Source organism: Columba livia, chromosome 14 (genome assembly GCF_036013475.1).
Source record: "Columba livia isolate bColLiv1 breed racing homer chromosome 14, bColLiv1.pat.W.v2, whole genome shotgun sequence".
Lineage (NCBI taxonomy): Eukaryota > Metazoa > Chordata > Aves > Columbiformes > Columbidae > Columba > Columba livia.
This window is the reverse complement of record NC_088615.1, coordinates 15155836-15174958: the sequence shown is the minus strand read 5'-3', so window position 1 is coordinate 15174958 and position 19123 is coordinate 15155836. Positions and strand designations below refer to the sequence as shown.

Here is a 19123-nt window from a genome sequence, read left to right as displayed (position 1 = left end):
TTCCTTCCTCTGCCAAAATATATAGAGACAAGAAATTCTTTGTGCAAGGACTTTACCTGTACCAGGTACATACCCTATCTGATACAGACCATAATTTTCATTTATAGTGTCAAATAATTAATCTGCCAGATAAACCCATCATATAGTTTTAGAAAAGAAGGGAGCGGTTTTTTATTATGTACTAACTTTTCTTAGGTTGATTATTCAAGGTCTTCAGCAAAACATCGGAAAATAGCTACCTCATTCTGTGACACCTCTCTAAAGGACATAATGATGCTTGCGTGCTCTCTTCTGAAGGAGGTGAGGCTCTTTATAACTGAACCTAAAGTGTTAACATCCTAATTGTCCCAGTTGGAGTCCTTAATATTTTCTGAGTTGATGAATTCTGCACTTAAACAGATTACATGACACGCAGTCAAACTTAAGTGATCAAAAAACATTCGAAGACAAAAATTCCAGTTTTCTTCCCTCCATGCCTCTCTTGCTTTCAGTGTTTTTTCTGTACCACCTCCTCTCTTTATATCTTGCTTGAAGCATGAATTATCCAAATTTGAGCTTGTCTTTTGGGATATTTTTTCTTAATTTAATTGTATCTGAGTTTTGCTGGGCCCACCATCTCAGTATTTGCTAAGAGAATAATGATAATAATAATGATTTCCCCCTTGCCTTTAAAGAAAGACTACACCTTCTGTTGTTGAAGGATTTATTTTTGGCTTAGTCTGTGTTCTCTTGCTCTGAACTTCTCGGTGTTACATGTGAGCATTTTCCTTTTTAAAATTGTTTTTAAAGTGTGTTCTGTGCAGGTGGCCTGACAAGATTTCTTTTCTCCTTAGCTCTTCGCAAAACCTTTAATCCTTCATGACCAACGGCAACAAAGTCTAGCAGTGCAACTTCTGAAGCTTGTACTTAACTGTCTTAATTTTGATTTCATTGGAAGTTCAGCTGATGAATCTGCAGATGACCTGTGCACTGTGCAGATCCCAACAAACTGGAGAGCAAGTAAGAAAGGATTGTAACTGGTAATAGTCTGAAGTCTATACCCAGTGGATTGTGTAACTTCTTTAAAGAAAATACTTGCAAAAATAAAATGGTTTTTAACATAGAGTAGAGCATTTTGCTGGTGAGTTATTGGTGAACATTTGCTATTTCTGTCACACTTTTGCTGTTGTTCTTTTTACAGACAGAAAGAATAAATGTAGTTGGTAACATAAATATTAACAATAAACCAAATTATTCTAATTAGACAAAGAATATTATTCTCATCCCTGGCATATGAACACCTTAAAGAGGTACAGCATTTGTAGCATGTCTTGTTTGTTTTCTTCCTGATGAGAAATCTGTGTGAATTTTTATTTTTAGCGTGCTTGTTTGCTCTGTGTGCTTGTTAATGATGACAGCAGAAGGGTTGTGTCTTGGTTCTTAGGCTCTGGAGGTTTGACTTTGTGGGCTTATACAGTGCAGATGGCGGTCTAGTATAAATATGTCCAAGCCAGCTTTAACGAAATTACCTTGGGTAACGGAGGCAGTTTAGCCCTAGCAGCATGGAGCTCCTTGTAGGCTAATTTATCCTGCTTTTTGGCAGAGTAGATGAGCCTGATTGGAAGTCTGTTAGGTCTAGTTAAAACTGCTACACTGTTTCCCATACCCAAGATGGGAGGTTTAAGTCTGGCTTACCTGCATAGCCTGACACTCTGTAGTGTTTGATATTTCTCCTTATTTCGATGATACTGTTCTTCATCAGTTTCCATGCCCAACTCCATTCCTTCGTCATTAATCTAATTGCAGTGTGAGGGATGAAGGGCACTAGTAACGGCAAGCAGGGGAATCCTGACAAAAGGCTGAATTTGGGCAAGTGCAGTAATTTCCCAAGACCCTCTAGGAAGGAGAAGGGGACAGGTTTTCCCAAAATTTTAGTTGAGTTGGTGGAAGGATGTCCCTTTAGTCATTAAACACAGAGAGTGCCTGAGGAAATGAACCTTTGTTAGGTGATGCTTTATTTTTTTCCATAGGTCTTCATATAAAACAATGCTTATAAATGGAACAACTTTGAAATATTACTTAATTTGTGAGATTACTTATTTTTGAAATATTGGTGAACTTTTTCTACCCTGCTGTTACCGCTTCATAAAGTATGGTAATGTTATAGTCATTTGATGTGATTCCACAGTAAATTGGTTACTCAGTGTTTAATAAATTTCTTCCTGTTTATCAGTCTGTAGACTTCAGGATAGGAACTTGTATTTGTTTAAATACAGAATAAACTAATCCTTAGTATCTGGAACATGTCTTAGCGTACTACTATAGTATAGTAAGCTGAAGAAATCAGTTTACCTACATCTGTTACAGAACAGCGTTCTGCAAGCAACTGACAAAGTATTGAATCATTTGCAGTTTAAAGGATGTATTCTTCATGAGCTATAGGATAGATTTAATGTGATAAAAAGAGAACTGTGCTTTGTTTAATATTGTACAATGAAGTAATTAATGCATCTATTTACTGTTGAGTCTCAACTACAGTGGTATCTCATTCTTTTTGTTTTTGTTAAAAATAAGGTGATTCTATTAAAATAAAGATAATGAATTATTGCTTGTAGAGAGTGATAAAACCAATTTATTTTTTTGCGTAGTCTTCCTGGAGCCAGAGACCTTGGACCTGTTTTTTGATTTGTACCATTCCCTTCCACCAGTGCTGTCTCAGTTGGTAAGTGACATGTAATGATTTACACTCAACTAATTAGGGAAAACAGTCTTTTTGCATCTATACTTTGTCCAAAAGACCCTGTTTTATTCTGTGCATGTTATGAGTCCCGTGGCTCAGTGCCCAGTCACAATGTCTTGTCTTTGAACTTCAGCCCCAGTTTTCATTTCTGAGTCTGAAAACATTCAAATCCTTCCTCCCTCAATTCAGCACTACTCAACCACATAGCAAACACCTAATTATTTTGAATTAGTCAGCTGTTGTAAAAGGGAACTTTAAAACTAAGCTATATTTGTGTTCAGTGATCAAATAGACATTGCTGCAAAAATAATCTTCAGACACAGAATGTACTACACACAGCAGTAGGTTGGATTGCTCCAAACATTAAGAGGTGATTATTCTGAAAGTTTTAATTTTTTAAATCTTACAGTATTTTTTTTATTCTTCAGGCACTTTCTTGTTTAGTTCAGTTTGCTTCTACAAGGAGATCTTTATTCAGCAATCCAGAACGTGCCAAATATCTTGGTAATCTAACCAAAGGAGTGAAACAAATACTTGAAAATCCACAGGTATCTTTTTATTTCTCATTTTATTTATTTGAAATGCTAACACAGCTGTGATTTGATTTTTTCCAGTTACAGTCTTCATTAATTTACTGGATCTATTAAAACCACTTTCAGCCAGACATTGATTTTTGTATTCAAAACAAAGCAAAACCCCTATGCAAATAAAACTGTTGTCCAATTAGCAATAACACTCATAAAATTTCTGTCAGATTAAGCTGTTAACTTTTTAAAATTTTCTTCTTCAAATTTAGGGTTTGTCCGATCCAGGTAATTACCATGAATTCTGTCGGTTTTTGGCTCGGCTAAAGACAAACTATCAACTAGGAGAGCTAGTAATGGTGAAAGATTACCCAGAAGTCATCCAACTTATAGCAAATTTTACGATTACTAGCCTACAGGTAAGAATATATACAGAAGTGTTCTCTTCTGTTCAACTCTTGAATGACAGAGAGGACTGATCCTGGTTCTCTGTGTTGGTGCTTTTTGAGGAGGGAGTGAGGCTTGTCTTTACCTACAAATATATTTTGTCGGGGCTGTAACTCAGATTTCTAAATTGTCTTGAACTGGTTCCCACTCTTCTTATGAAGTTTTTTAATGGGAGCAGATTTAAAGAAGAAAATGACAACTGAAGTAGAGGATAGATGGATGTAAGTCCTCCAGCCTTAGTGTTCACCATCTCAAAAAATCCAACAAACTAAATTCTTTATCCAACCCTAAAATACTTACACCAGTGCTCCCATGTAAACTTTCAAGTGCCTATGCTGACTAGGTTCTTGAGTTCTGCTTTTGTGCGTGTATATGTACAAATGCATGCAGTTGCCTATATAGTAATCTGCTGGAGCACAGACTTTCCATCTGAGCTGGATGGAAATAATAGCTAAATTTTTGGGGGACCCACATCTGTATAAGAAGGATACACATCACAGGATCAGGATTCTCACAGCGTTAAAAATGTTACAGATTGATTTTTGAAGCACACCAAGGTAAAGGCATGCACACTGTTTTAATAATGCAGAAGTTGTCATTTTAGAATTTCCTGCAGAGTCTTTGTCTGGTCTTCAGAATAACAGCTGAAGATAGTGACTTCTAGGAGATTTTGACATTTGAATTCCTGAGTTGCCAATGGCAGCTCCATGGCTTAGAAAAGAAAGCAGAGGTGCATTTCTGGTCTTTACATTTCCTGTTAGGTGGCTCTAGACAGTTTCCCACTCAGCAGTTAGGATTTCTGAAGGGCCCTTTATAGCACTTTAATCTCACCATGCCCTGTCTGAGAACCTAGGCCTAGCTCTGAGTTTTGAATCATGGATTTCACCTGACGGAGGTAAGCATGCATGCAAGTAATTCTGGATCTGGTCTATAATGTGTGCCATAGTGTGTCTCTGTTCCGACTGGCTCCTTCAGTAGTTACGTGAATAAAGAAGACTTTTTAAGATAAAAGTGTCATATTTCACAACTAAAATGTCCCACTGGGCTGCTTTAACAGAAGTATGTTTTGTTTTCTTATAGCACTGGGAGTTTGCTCCAAATAGTGTTCATTATTTGCTAACTCTTTGGCAAAGACTGGTGGCGTCTGTACCCTTTGTGAAAACGGCAGAACCCCACCTCTTAGATACGTATGCACCTGAGATAACAAAAGCTTATATTACTTCTAGACTGGAGTGTGTTCCTGTAGTTATAAGGTAAACTTGGAATTACAACTTTAAAATTCTAATATGGAATGTTTGATTTTCTGATTTGTTGGCATTATTATCTTTTGGCTATGTTTAAAATCTAAGTACACTGGCTCTAATTAACATGGCGATTTCTTTAGAGTATCTTAATTGGCTGATATAAGTTTACTCCTTTTGCTTATTGAATCCAGGCCAAAATCAAATGTAAATTCTAATTGTTTTCCTTGTCATATACCTTCATGTTTTGAAAAAAAAAAAAAACAACTATTCCACCCCTCACCTTTTTTAAGACTGTCTAAATGAACTATGCTGTTCAGCTGTGAAATGTTTTCTTGATGAGTCCCTTTGTATGGCCATGGTGGGGGAAAGCAGAATGAACCCCATGCACAAGAAGGGGTGAGATCAACTAGAGCAAGCTAGAGAGTGGCAAGATTGAAACTGGCCGATTTAAAATTTCTTACTTCAAATCTTCTTTTTAATAGTTTAACTAAATGACCTTGTAGTCTGCACTATAATAGAGCAAATAAGAAAGAAGTGTTTAGATTGCTGAAAGGATTTAATTTTCTCCAAGGGCTTTTATGAATTCCTGCCAGACTATGGGACTGCAGAACAAGGCATATCTGCTTTTCCTTTTCAGTTTTACATTACTGCAATGATGTTGTTTATTCAGTTTGTGTGAGGAAGTGCATTCAGCTTTACCACCGCTGTGCTTTTGTCTCAGCCAAAATGTCATGTCTGCAAATTACATAACCTGTCATCCTGCTGCTTACTGACTAAGCTGTAGGTGGTGTTATTTATGTTATCACCACAGGTATGTTAAAGGCTGAGTTCCTAGTGGTTCAAAATCGTGAGCTTCTCTATCATTGTCTCAGGAAAAATAATTAATAGTATCTAGGGGAGCTTCCAGTGTTCCGGTGCTAGGACATAGAAGGACCAGTCAGCTTTCCTGACAGCCTTGATAAAGCTTTTGGCATGTGTCCATTCCTAGCTTTAAGTGATTTGTATACCACTGTGGTATTGTCTTTACTCTCTTAACTGATGAAGATCTCAGTTGTGGCATTTCTGTAGACAGCAACATCAAATGCAGACTTTAATATCAAACGTCCAGGCCATTCTTGAGAAACATGGGATGTCTGGGAGCTGGTTTCATAAGACGTCTTCCGTTTGGTCCCAGGAGATTAATTGATGCCTTTGCAAACAAATTCTGTTTTCTGGAGTGACCGTTTTTCTTACAAACCAGTATAGTGGATAACACCACCTTCCATTCAGGAGCCATGGCCCTTCAGACAGAGAAAGAAGTATCATAGAATCAAATCAGTTGGAAGAGACCCTCAGGATCATCAACTTCAACCATAACCTCACTCTAGCACTAAACCATGTCCCTAAGAACCTCGTCTAGACACCTTTTAAACCCCTCCAGGGATGGTGACTCCACCACCATCCTGGGCAGCCTGTTCCAAGGCCTGACAAGTAGCTTGGACCAATGTAGGAAAGTAACTTTTGGGGGGTTTGCATAGCTATTCTCCTCCTTCAGTAAGGGTGAGTGAGGAACTAACGGTTCTTCTACAAAGGATCTACAGAAGGATGCTTTTCTACAACTAGAAGAAGAACTTTTATTTCAAATGTTTGTAAATACCCGAGAAGAGGTCTCTTTCAGCCCATCTTGAGCATGAGGATTTCCAGCTGCTGTGTGTCTAAGTTTGGATATTAGCGCTGTTACCTTTGTTAGCTTTTCGGATGTTATCTTTACTCATAGATTGTTTGTTACCTGTGCAACAAAAGGGTAACCTTCTGATGAATTAACCTTTCCTATGGTGATTTGTGTAATGAGTATAGTTACACTTTGTAGCAAGAGCTATCTGTCTCTTTGTTCCATGAGGTCACAGCTTGTTTTCAGTGGAAGAAAATAAAGATTTGTAAAGCAGTTGCATGGAATTTTACTGCAGCTTGCCTGTTGGCTTTGGTATCATGGTCTTGTGCTTAATCTGATAAATATAAAAAACTCTTTTCAACTAAGTATTCCATTCTTTCGTCCCTGTGAGAAAGGTGCTGCTTGTTAATATTCTATTCAGGCACAGTGGGCCTTAGTTCTTGAGGATTTACCTTTCTGTTTTCATACAACCAGCCTCATCTCCTCTCCTTGCTTTTTAAAATAGGTATTATGAGGAAGGCACAAATAGAATAGTCTTCTGTGTTTGTGTGGATGCGTAAGGGTATGGATGTAAATAAAACAAGATCTTATGTGTGTCTGTTGTATTCACCAGTTGCTAGGGTTGTTATAGTTCAGCAGTTCAGTGACAGTGATTCAAGAGCTGGATGGGAAAACAGCGTCAGCTTTTAAGCAATACTGGCTAAATGGTTACTTTTAATGTCTATTCCAGAGATGGCTTAGAAGATCCACTGGATGATACAGCTACAGTTTTCCAGCAGCTGGAGCAACTGTGCACAGTTAGCAGGTGTGAATACGAAAAGACCTGTACACTTCTTGTACAGTTGTTTGACCAAAATGCACAAAATTATCAAAAACTATTGCACTCTTCTAGTAGGAATCCAATAGAAATCACAGTTCAGGAAGGTTAGTATTTAATTTAGTTTTTAGCCTGTGTATTATGTGCCAATAACCATATACTTGCATATGAAAAAGAGAGGTGATCTTGTGGAAGATATACCTACACCTTTTCTCAAACTAGAAGTTGATGATCCCAGTCACCTTACACCACATTGTCACTAGTTGTCTTTTATTAAATAGGGTGTATTGGCAGTTGATGTGTTTGTTTTAACATCTTGTTTCATCTTTAGAATATAGACATGAGAGCTCTAAAAACTTTTAATTTCTAAAAAATCCACATTTTAATACCTGAGTTGCCGTTGGGGAATCAGCTGCAACTTGATGAACATTTTTTGAAAATGAAGATGTTAACTTTCATTCTTTTTGCATTTGTCTGTCTCTCAAAAAATAATCTAACACTAAAAACCTTAATTTATTTTGTATAGCTCTGTTAAGATGAATTACCTAATTTTCAAGAAACTCAAGTTAGTTGTTGTAGTGTAAGTTGTAAAAATAATATGTACCTTTTTTTTTCCATATACCTATTTCAGTCCTTTCTGTGTCTCACTTAAATTGTCTTTATAACTACTGGCTCTTTCCTAATATAGTTATACTATGGCTGTTGCATCTTTACATGGATAAATGGTGTTGTTTTGAAAAGGTGAGACAGGTTACTGCATAATACAACTGTTCTTTGCATGCTATTAAATATTTGTGATTTATTTTGCTGTTCTTTTGGTGATAGCAGTTTGAATATCCTGATTTTTCTTCTATGTAGGAGGCATTTTTTCACTAATTTATAGACGACCTCCTACTTTTTTATTAATTCCAGTTTCTTCCATGCACCTATCAACTTCTATTTGGGAGAACTTTCATTGATGACCTGATTTCATTGACCAGCTGCAGTCTGAATTTATGCGGCATTCTCCAGTCATGGGGGGTTGAAGGGAAACAATCGGTGTCAGTGCTCTGGGGGTCGCTGTTATGCATTAGAAAACATTCGATGCAGTTTAAATATTGTGTTTCTCTTCTGCAAACTAAACATTTGTGCTCATATTGAACAATAACTGTGCTATCCCCTAGATATACATAGTTAAATTTAGATATTTAATGGCTTTTAATGTTCCAAAATAAGTTAATGTAATATTAAGATCTCTTTTTATTATACTGTCTTGCTCTCTGTATCAATAGTCGTGCGGTCCTGGTTTACTAAAACAATAATCCCCAAGAAATGGGTCATTAACAGTAGTTAATGATTACTTGTGATCTATGGTAATGACTGATTTCTTTGGGATTATTGCTGTTGTAAACCATAATTACAGATTATTACAGCAATAATTATTTTCTAAAAGAAAAGATGTTGTCTGCCTCAATAATTGCAAAAGCAAATGCACTGAAAGTTTTAAATAGCAAAGGTATAAAAGAGGGAAAGAAGTCATACCTATCAGTTGATATTGTGCTAAGAGAAGAGGGCTATCATCAGAAAAATAACTATGCACTTAAAAATTAGCTACTGCAATTTGTAAAAAGGAAGACATGGTTTTATTTTGAGAAATATTATTGGCCAAAGCGGTGGCTCTGCTCTTTGAGCCAGCTGGTGCCACTTCACAGTTGGTTTTGATACCATCTTCAAATGGCCGTTCTATAGTAGCTGGTTGTGCTAAATTCGTTTGAGCGATGCCTGTTCTGTTGGATGCTTCAGCTCCTCGGTGTTTTGCTAATGATAGTGCATTCTCTTCATGTCCTAAATTAACAGCGGTTTGTGCTGTGATGTGCCATGTGTCCGATGGGGTTTTGTGTCACAGTGTCCTGTTTGTGAAGAAGCACAGGTCCTGAAATAGGGAAATCTGGTGGCTGTTGGGCAGCTGATATCAGATTATTAGGAACGGAACAGTAACAATCTGAGAAGACGTTTGGAGGTCTTCCTCATCTATCTTGTCTCAAAGTTAACACTTGTTCCCTGTCACAAAGTGTTTTACATTGCAGATCTCAGAATGTATTACATATTCATGTGTGTGTTTGGTTTTCTGTTTGTTTGTTTTTTTAATAGGAGTGAGATTTAAGATAAGTCTGAATGCTTTCCTTTGCTTGTGTTGAAATCATCTGCATGTTATTGCATACTCTGCATTATCTTTTTGTGTATATTTAGTCTCAGCATCTTTTTTTTTATGTCTAGAATGCACTTACTATATACCTCTGAGTGAACCAGAATTAGGTATGATGGAGAGGCTTGTGTTCAGGCCATGAAGATACTGGAAGCCCTCAGAACTACTAATGGTTCCTGGGTGAAGGAGCTTAGGAAGTAGAGCGTTCAGTGCTCTCTGTTCTGTGTTTTTCAAATTAAAGCAATGCAAAGCATGAGCGAAATTAAGTGAAATTTAATGGTATATAAATGAAGAGTATTTTGTCAGAGATTTGAAACAAATGTGAAACAAAACCTCAAAGGTTTCAGTAGATACTGTGCATCTAGCAGTCCTGACATGTACCTAGAAACATCCAAGATAGAATATTGTTTTACTGTCATAACTTCATTTGTTTATCTGCAGTTATCCTTTATGTTAAACTTCCAAATGTGTTCAGACACTGTTCAGGGTATTGTCTTCTCTTGTAAGTGATGTTGTCATCACTTGGTAAAATCCCAGCAATGAGGGCAAGACATCATCTGGCTTACGTAACTATCTCACTTACTGAGAAGCCTGGTTATACTTGGTTTTACTTACACGGAAAATGTTCCAAGTTGTCTTCAATGGGTTGATATTTTCAAGCAGTTCATTTGAATTTATTATAAAGTCTATTTTGCTAAATGAAGATGGAGTCTAAAAGTAGCTTTGCTGTTCTCTAGTCTTAAGTGCATTTCAGTTGAGGAAGAAACCTTTAATGGTATCCTGAAGTTTTAACAGTTCTGCATGTCACTTTGCTATTCAGGTCTTAGTTTTCATCCTACTTTAGGGAAAATACTGCGTCTTTCCAGAGAGGGGATACTGTTAGTTACTGGATTCGCAGCTTAAAAAGCCGAAGCAGGAAACTGTGGGACTTCAATAGGTATCAGTAGGTCAAATTTAAAGATATTCCACCTTAATGAGCCAGAGAAATTAAAATCATCCAGGTTTTGCAATCTGGAAAGGATTTTCCAGCAGAGAACTGCCAGAAGAATTCTCCTGAGTTGCATGTTTGTAAACTTAAGAGTTCCATATTTATGAAGCAGTGTTGCACTATTCGAAAGCCTGTACAAAATACACTACATGCATAGACTGAAGGAGTTATTTATGGATACGCAGCTTTTCAGAAATGAAGAGCCTTACATTGCACTGTACTTGATAAGGACTTTGCCAGTGCTTTAGGGAAAACTGACAGCTAAATGATCTGGGAGATGAGAAGACACAGCAGCATGGCTTGAAATGGATGAGCTCTGTCCTTCAAACCCTTTCACAGAACAGTCCACAGAGACCTTCAAAACTATGTCCTAGCTCTCAAACTCTTTTCTCGAAGAATATGTCTGGTTTATCACATCAGTATTTTCTTACATGCAGATCTCTTCTAACTTTCAAAATTACAGAATTCAGATATTAGTTTAATATGACAAAGAAATCTTTATTTGAAATAGAACTAAAAAGTACATCGTATTGAGTCTTAATTCCTTCCTAATGCTATAAGTAAATGTAACAGACCCAGTGTATATAGTATTGTTCCATGCCTTGAAGTGACTTGTAGCAGGCAAGTGAGGATACTAGATTAATTGCATAGCTAATCTTATCAGGCCGAGTTTGCTTAATTTGTGTTCTAGGTTATTTCTTTTCTGTTTTATTTATAAGCATGTCCAGGTTAATACACTGTTCTACTTTATCTGTCGGTTCTGCTCAGAATTTTGTGTTGATTTGTCTGGTTAAGTTGGAAATCCAGTGAGGGCAGAAACCTAACCATTCTCTTGACAGTGTTCCGTAGTCTGATACCTTATAGAAGTGCTGATACCTTATGGAGGTGTATTGTGTTAGCATAATGGTTTATAACCATTAACCGTTCTTCTTTCTTTTTAATGGTAGGACGGCTGGCATGGCTTGTGTATTTTGTGGGTGCTTTTGTGGGAGGACGATTAACATACACTAGTACTGACGAACATGATGCCATGGATGGAGAATTATCCTGTCGGTAAGTATTGCGTGTTTTACATTATTTATTTTGATTTTTTTAAATGATGTTTAGTATCAGCAGATATTTTGAATTTAAATGAGACAAATTTTGTCCAGTTCTTGGATGGTGGGTGCTCAGGGACTGTGCTGACTTTCTGTGGATTAAGACTATTCCAGTGGCTTTTACCTTTTCAGTGTCATCATCCGGGGCAGTGAAAGAGTCATTAGGTCTATAATTTGAAAACTATGCTTCAGAGGAAGGGAAGAAGATTAAAGGCAAATGTGTCTCTAACTATAGCAGTGTTTAGATATGCCCATGTAGCTGCCTGTATTCATGTGTGCATTATACTTGTATACAATTGTTAATTTTCTTAGTTGTGAGTTACGGCTATTATTTTCTGTACGACTTCCTTTACATTAATTATTGCGGGTGAAGAAGTGCGGAGGAACTGCTGGTCAACCATTGAAAATTTAGACTCATTTTAGAACAAAAATGCTTGGAATTAAAAAAGAAGGCCTAGATTTTAAATGTATGTACTAGAGCCTTCTTTCTGCAAGTTGTGGGGCAAGAGGTGAGCTAGGGATTATTGTGAATGATGTGTATTCCTTGTGGCTAAGCCCAAATATGTGGCAAAAACTTCCTATTCCCTGTTCTCACCCACAAGGATGTTTAAAAGGGCGTGCATATTTGATCCTGCTATCTGCGTCCACTAGCTAACGTGTGAAAAAGGGCACACCATTTAGAATTGCGTAAGAAGCTGTACATTATCACTTTTGTTTCTTGCCTTCCTAGTCTACCCTGGGGCTCTGTGTTGTTAGCAATCTTCCACTATCTTTTTATTAAAAGTGAGAGGTTTTAATATACAGGCTTGCAGATGAAGTAGCTACTGACTTCTAATGCAGTGATTATATATTTCAGAATTGGCAAAGGTGAGAGTAATTTTTTGAATTGCTAGGGAATTAGGATGTCAAGGAATAGATAGCAGAAGAGCATGGGAAATTAAATAAAGGGAATATTCCTTTAAAAAAAAAGTATTAAATTTTCTTAGCTGACATAGGCTGAAATCAATTCTTTGAAATCAGTTCTGGTAATATGGACATACACACCAAGTAGGGATTTAGGTCAGAAAATATGTGTTTGTTCAGATGTTTTAGGAGGGACACAAGTGGGAAGAAGCAAGGCAGACAGTGCGTTATATACAATATGTGTAAACTTATTTCTAAGTACAATAGTTTCAATTTCCAGGGAACCTGAACATTTCTTACTTGCAGTTTGAGACCCATGCTTCCCAAATTTCTTTGTTTCTTTCATCACAGAATTGATGCTGTAAGAAAGAAAACAACATTTTACGAACTCACCACAGTGTAACACATGTTTCTGAGAAAATTTCAAGTGCCAAAATAATTAGAAAAGCATTACGTTGATGTTTATGTTTATTAGTCGTCAATTAGCAGAATTTGCATCTAAACAAATCAAAATCCTAGGAGAAACTTGGGCAAACAAAAAATGGCGGATGGGTTCCTAGAGAAATTAGCTGTCACAATATCTTTTAATTTGAGAATTCTTCCTGAAAATGTTGTTTTTTTTCTGTCATTAAGAGTTTTTCAGCTGATGTCTTTGATGGATGCCCAGTTACCACAGTCTAGTAATGAAAAAGTAGAACTGGCAATTCTCTGGTTCATGGATCAGTTCCGAAAAACATATGTTGGAGACCAGCTTCAGCACACCTCAAAGGTAAATATTTGCTCTAAACCACAGCATTGAAGATCAAAATGCCTTTGAATAAATTGACCTGCCAATATATGTTACACATAAAAGCTGTTGAGCTCGGCCGGTGGCTGCTTGGCTAGATGGACAGATGGACAAGTTATTTATGTGTTGTTCATCTGTACAGGCTTGCTACCATGTGTGCTTTTGAGTGGTGGCATGCAAGGAGTTAATATTTTAACAGCTATGTTCATTAAACAATTTTAGGTTACTTTGCATTTCAATTTTTTATTTCAAACATTTAGCTGGGTTCTGCTATATTGTGTTATATTTCACAGCTGGGTACACAAGATTTATTCTTTTAATAGTTCTGTTCTTTTGACAGTTACTCATTTATGTGGTTTCCACTGTATTTCTCACATTACTTGGCTTTTCTGCATTTTAAATAGGGAAGGGGGAAAAGTAAGATGTATTTTTGAAGAAGCGGCAGTTAATTCACCTTAACTGTAGGGGACAGTCATAATATAGATGTTATAAAGAGAATGTCAGTAAGATGAGATCAATTGATCTTGAGAAAGACGGCAAGAATTCTGTTGGAGCCTCAAGCAAATCTTTAGCAAGAATTGTGACAGTGACGGAGATTTGGTTTTACTTATCTAGTACTTGGTCCTTGCTTTCTGGTGCACAGTCCCAATCTCAAGAATTCTTTTATCCCTTCATGTTTGAACTGTACTTTATTGAATGGTTCCTCACTTAATGTTAAAAATAAAGTTTTCCACTATACTGAACTACTTCTTCACAAAAGCGATGTGTTCCTTTCAGCTGTCAAAGCCGATTTGTTATTTTTAAATCTGGTGCCCTGCTCTAATGCGAAGTAACAGAAGGTACACAGTACAAATGTGCTCACGCTCCTGGTATTTTCATTAGCAAAACTCCTGCTGGCGGCAGTTCAAAGGCAACACGGCTGTACAGTAGTTGTAATTGCCAGATTATTTTTTAATTTCTGTCTGGTTTTGAGGCTTTTGATTTCACCTTGTGCTCTGGCTGCTGGAGGTGTAACTGTGTGAGGAAACCCTAGCAATGTCTAGTATGCTATAACAGGTTGTTTTAGGAAATTGTATATCTGAGGTTTTTGTGTCCACCCTTACAGCACACTGCAAGAAGCGTTTGTATGCGGGTGAAACAGCAGGCAAAATACTGAAGTGCATTATTTATACTTAATCACCTGGAGCTCCGTTGTCAGTAGGAAAAAATGTAGACTTGAACATTTGCCAGCTACACCAGAATTCAATACGTATTAATTTATCCAGCTCAGCCTTGTGTTTTGAATAACCATAAGACTGTCTCTGCAATTGCATTGTGTGCGGAAGGTCAAATGGTTAATTATTGAGTAAAATGCTGGGTAATGTTTCCATTTGATTTATTGAAGAGCACTTTGAACAGAAAGAATTAACTTTTACTGAGAGGACATGGGGGAAAACTGTAGGAAGTATTCAAGAAAATGGTTTTGTGTTGTTTTGTTTTATTGTCTTGGTTTTCCCCCGCCCTGATAAGTGGACACAAATCTAACTGGTAATACATCATATTCCGTATACTGCCTTTGCTTATGATGTGTCTTGTATGTAACCAGACTGGGAAGGTGGGAATTTTGCAAGGCTTTGATGGTGCATAACATTTCAAGGAGTGTTTCTAAATTCTAGCCCCAGTCTAGCAACTCCATAGTTCATTGCAAATGCAATCTCAAAGTGTGGGGTGTTTTTAAATTTTGTGCTTAGATTACTTTATCTACTGATAGAATTTAGTTTGCAGTCAAATTCCACTTTTGTTCTAGTAGGCCTGGTAAAACAGCCTCTCATTTCCATTGATAGAATCCCATGGCCCACATCACATTGTTTTACCAGATCTTACAACAAAGGCTGCGTGTGAAGGCGTCTGAGCTCCTGGTTTTGGTGTTTGTGTTTTTTTAATTTTTAATAAAACTAAATGATATGCTTGTACACATTTTGCAGTTAAGAGGAAGGCAGAAGGCAGCGCTTGTAACAATTCTTCTGTTTTATCCTGCTATAGCAGCAAGTAAAGCAGCAGATGGCATTCTACCCTCACAGTTGTAAATCCTCCAGTACTGTGTCTTGCTGGCAGCGATCTACTAATATGCAATAAAAAGGCTCACACTTGGAAGCAGGAAAATCAAACATATATCAAACGACTAAGTTAATACACATTTATATAAATATTCAGGATTGCTTGAATTGCTTTATTTACAGAATGGATAATGGAAATTCTGCATGCTTCAGCCATGTTGAAATAATTTTTGAGAATATTTCTCTATTTGGTCATATGCTTACATAAAAACAGACAATGGTGAGAGAAAGCTAAATAGTCTAATGAAATTGTAGAACAAGGCTTCTATATAAATATACAAACATGTATATAATAAAAGCGAACTCACTATAGAAAATTGGCTAGGTAAATTAATGCATTCTTATTAAACAGTCCAGTGAGACTTGCTGTCCAAGGAAGAATAGCAAAACCTTGGAGATCTCTTCCATGGTGCTGTAGTACACTTTTAGTACCATTACATTCCCAACATGAAAATAATACATCAAGATGCTGTCCTTTGGATCAGATAGACCTTTGAATGAATATATGTATTGTATTTCTGTTGAATACTAGACTGTATACTGTACAGCACTATTAATATCTATTTGTCTATCAATATGTAGTTTGTTTTAATGCTGATATGACTTGGCCTTCACAGAGTCCTCTTTTTGTGGCCTATTGCTGCTTTGGCTGCTGGCAGGGTTCTAGAAAATTATTTGGCTGGAAAAGCCATTGTAGCTTCTATTTTGTCTGTGGTGGCTCCAGCATTGCTGGAGTATGTCACTGTAAGAGTGTAATATTGCATTGAAACCTGATTCCTGACAGCAAAAGCAAACACATGTTCTTTGTTAGAGAAAACATTCCTGTTTTGAATGAGACTTAACATAACATAACTTTAACATAACAACAACTATGCAATTATATGTGTATATTCACAAGTGACACTAGACTGGGGGGAAGTGTTATTGCAAAGGATGGGATTTGAATTCAGAAAGGTCTTCATAAGCTGGAGAAATAACCTGAAAGTTTAAAATGCTGGTGAAACACCATCCTTAGGAATGAAAATTTCTGCTTACAGTTACCACCGGGAAATCTCTGAGCAGGCGGTATTATTTCAGAAAATGCTGTGGAGGTGTCTTGCAAGCAGGGGTAACTCAACAGTATGTGTTGGTTTTGCACACGGGGGAAAAATACATTGTTTTTGTGCATGTAGCAACAGCAATATTGTGTCAGGTGCTGGAATTTCTTATTTCTGTGTATTTGGCTCTTACTGGGCTTCAGCTGGAAGAATATGTCTAGTTATGGGCACCACACTTTTAGAAAACTGGAGACAAATGGGAGAGTATGACAATGCAAGTAAGATGTAGAAGATAGTGCTTTGGTTTGGTTTAGCAAATAGAATACTGGGCTGGGACAAAAATCAAGGCTGTCAAGAGTTGTTCTTGAAAAGCCAGTGATCAGATGTTTTCAGAGCCCTTCAAGGAAAAGACAGGATGTAATTCGCTTAATTTGTAGCAAGGAAGGCCTAGAGGAAGCTTTTTAAGTATGCCAGTAGCGGAGTGCTGGTGTGTACTGCCCAAGATGCTATGGGGAATTTTGGTTTATGTCTAGGTGTACTTAATTCATTCTTCTATAAAGTACATGATAAACCAGAAGCCTCACTGGTCTAATCTCATGCTTCCTAGTAAGACAATTATAAATGGTCATGGTTGTTTGCTCTGGCTTAGCCAGTGAAAAGTGTGCTTAGGGGGGAAATGAGCCCTACTATTTGTACTATATGTGTATTTTAATCAACCACCAATATGGAATTTTTCAGCTATATCAGGATTTTATTTTAGCCTGTCATGTTTCAATTAACTCATTACCGCCATTTAAAAATGAATATGAGTACCAAGCATGACAGGAATTATAGTGTCTTTGAACATGAAGAGCTGGCAGAGGAGACAGACTCCTTTTCCAGCTCAAAGCATGTGTTCACTCATTCTTCCATGCTAAGGAATATTTCTTATTTATCCAGGCACAGGTGGGACTGTTACTGGATAGCCTCCAGTTTAGAGAGACTACCTGGTGACATCTCTGCCAAGTCATGTAATTTCCCATGGCAAGTGTGAAATGTAAGTTGGAGGTGCTAAGAATGTGTTTTAGCGGCTTTTTTTTTATCATGGGTTAGAGCAGAGTTGTCACTTAAGGAGCAGGCACTTTGTGAGTTACGTGCAAGTTCTTACTTTGCTGGGGCAGGCAGACCAGATCTGGAGCTCTGTCTGCTCCTTGTGCTGTTGCAGAGTGTATTTGGTAACACAGATAATATAGGTCAAGATTTTTGCACTTGGGATGCTAATTTAGGCTAAACAATACTAATTGCACTTGGGATGCTAATTTAGGCCGATGCCATGGGTGGGTGTATTTGGCTCTGTGTAATGGGTAGTGAGAGACTGCCAAGAGTAACTTGTTGGATAAATTTTACCAATTAATATAACATAAGAAATACAACTTAGCCAAGTTAATGACTAAAATTTCGTACATTCACTTAGAACTGTGTCTTTACCATGAAACAAGTTTAACAGTAAAGCATCTTCATAATCTGGAGTCCTGACAGTGGTCACTTTTTCACATCTGTACAGCTTATAGTGATTTCATTAAAAAGGTGGTTTTGGTTGATGCTTTTCTCTTGAGGTACAGTTAAGAGTTATTCCAGTAGTGTGCTCTTGAAAAATGCGTGCATACAGAAACAAGGTTCTTTTTCTTGTTAGTTCATTTGCATCTTGAGTTTCTTGGTTGAATGGTTTTATTTGTTAAATATTTTGTGCTTGTAAATTTAAGTATTTAGCGGACTCTTACAATGGCTTTATACGTGAGAAAGAAATTACATTAAAATATTAATGTAATTAATAAGTGTTAAATAGGGTTTAGAATTAGGGTATAGAACTGTCTGCCGTGTCACTTATTTACACTCCTTTTTTTATTTGGCATTCTAACTGAGATTAAGGATTTTATTTTTATTTTGTACTTGTCATGTTTACTTTCTACAGCATGTGGTGCTATTTAACTAGAATTATGCCTTTAGCTTACTGTTGCCATTCCTGAAACATAGATGTTTGATAAGGGTAGTGTGCTAAAAACATTAGTAATAGCAAGTGTTTGAGGCTGAGCTCTGCTCTTTAGCAGAGCCTGATTACAGATTATTTCTGGAGTTCTGTTCTCAGCTTTTCAATAAGCAGAACAATTTTTAAGAAATCCCACCCTTAATCTTAACCAGAATAGTTATGCTTGCGAGGCTGGTGTTTGGTTTGTATATAGAAAGGAATTTATTGGTTAAAATGCTTTTAGGTAAACTCTTTTGCTGTGCTGTGAGGCAACTATTGGTTCCCTGTTCCGCTCCTTCTAATCAAACAGTAGCCCTGGATGTGATTAGAGAAGTCTGGAGGTGAGTTAATTGGTAGCAGATGGCTCTAGTTTGCGGGACACTTCCGAGGTGAAGCTCAATGGCCCAGCTTTGCTTCTGCCCAGGCTTAAGTCAAAGCAATAGGGACCCAAGGTAGAAAAGTAGGAGCCGGAATTCTGGATCCGGGCTGGTTTCCAGTCTGGGGCAGGTGAGAGTGAAGAAGGAAGTAGGAGTGTGGATTAATGTGTCATAAAGAACCTTTACAGATATAAGTTGAAGCGTGATGATAAAGTGGGGTTGGGGGTTGCAAATGAGATTTCTTAT

At 37.2% G+C, this 19123-nt stretch overlaps 1 protein-coding gene across 2 annotated transcripts in view; it reads left to right on the top strand.

The window, feature by feature from the left end:
- The window catches only part of RANBP17 (RAN binding protein 17), a 148382-nt gene that overhangs the window by 9137 nt on the left and 120122 nt on the right, over nucleotides 1-19123 (top strand). For both annotated transcript variants that reach the window (XM_065030106.1, XM_065030105.1), the window contains exons 6-14: nucleotides 196-300; nucleotides 834-999; nucleotides 2628-2701; nucleotides 3148-3267; nucleotides 3516-3662; nucleotides 4771-4943; nucleotides 7316-7509; nucleotides 11523-11628; nucleotides 13209-13344. In XM_065030106.1, coding sequence (XP_064886178.1) covers nucleotides 196-300; nucleotides 834-999; nucleotides 2628-2701; nucleotides 3148-3267; nucleotides 3516-3662; nucleotides 4771-4943; nucleotides 7316-7509; nucleotides 11523-11628; nucleotides 13209-13344 — 1221 coding nt within the window. The remainder of the gene's footprint in view (nucleotides 1-195; nucleotides 301-833; nucleotides 1000-2627; nucleotides 2702-3147; nucleotides 3268-3515; nucleotides 3663-4770; nucleotides 4944-7315; nucleotides 7510-11522; nucleotides 11629-13208; nucleotides 13345-19123) is intronic.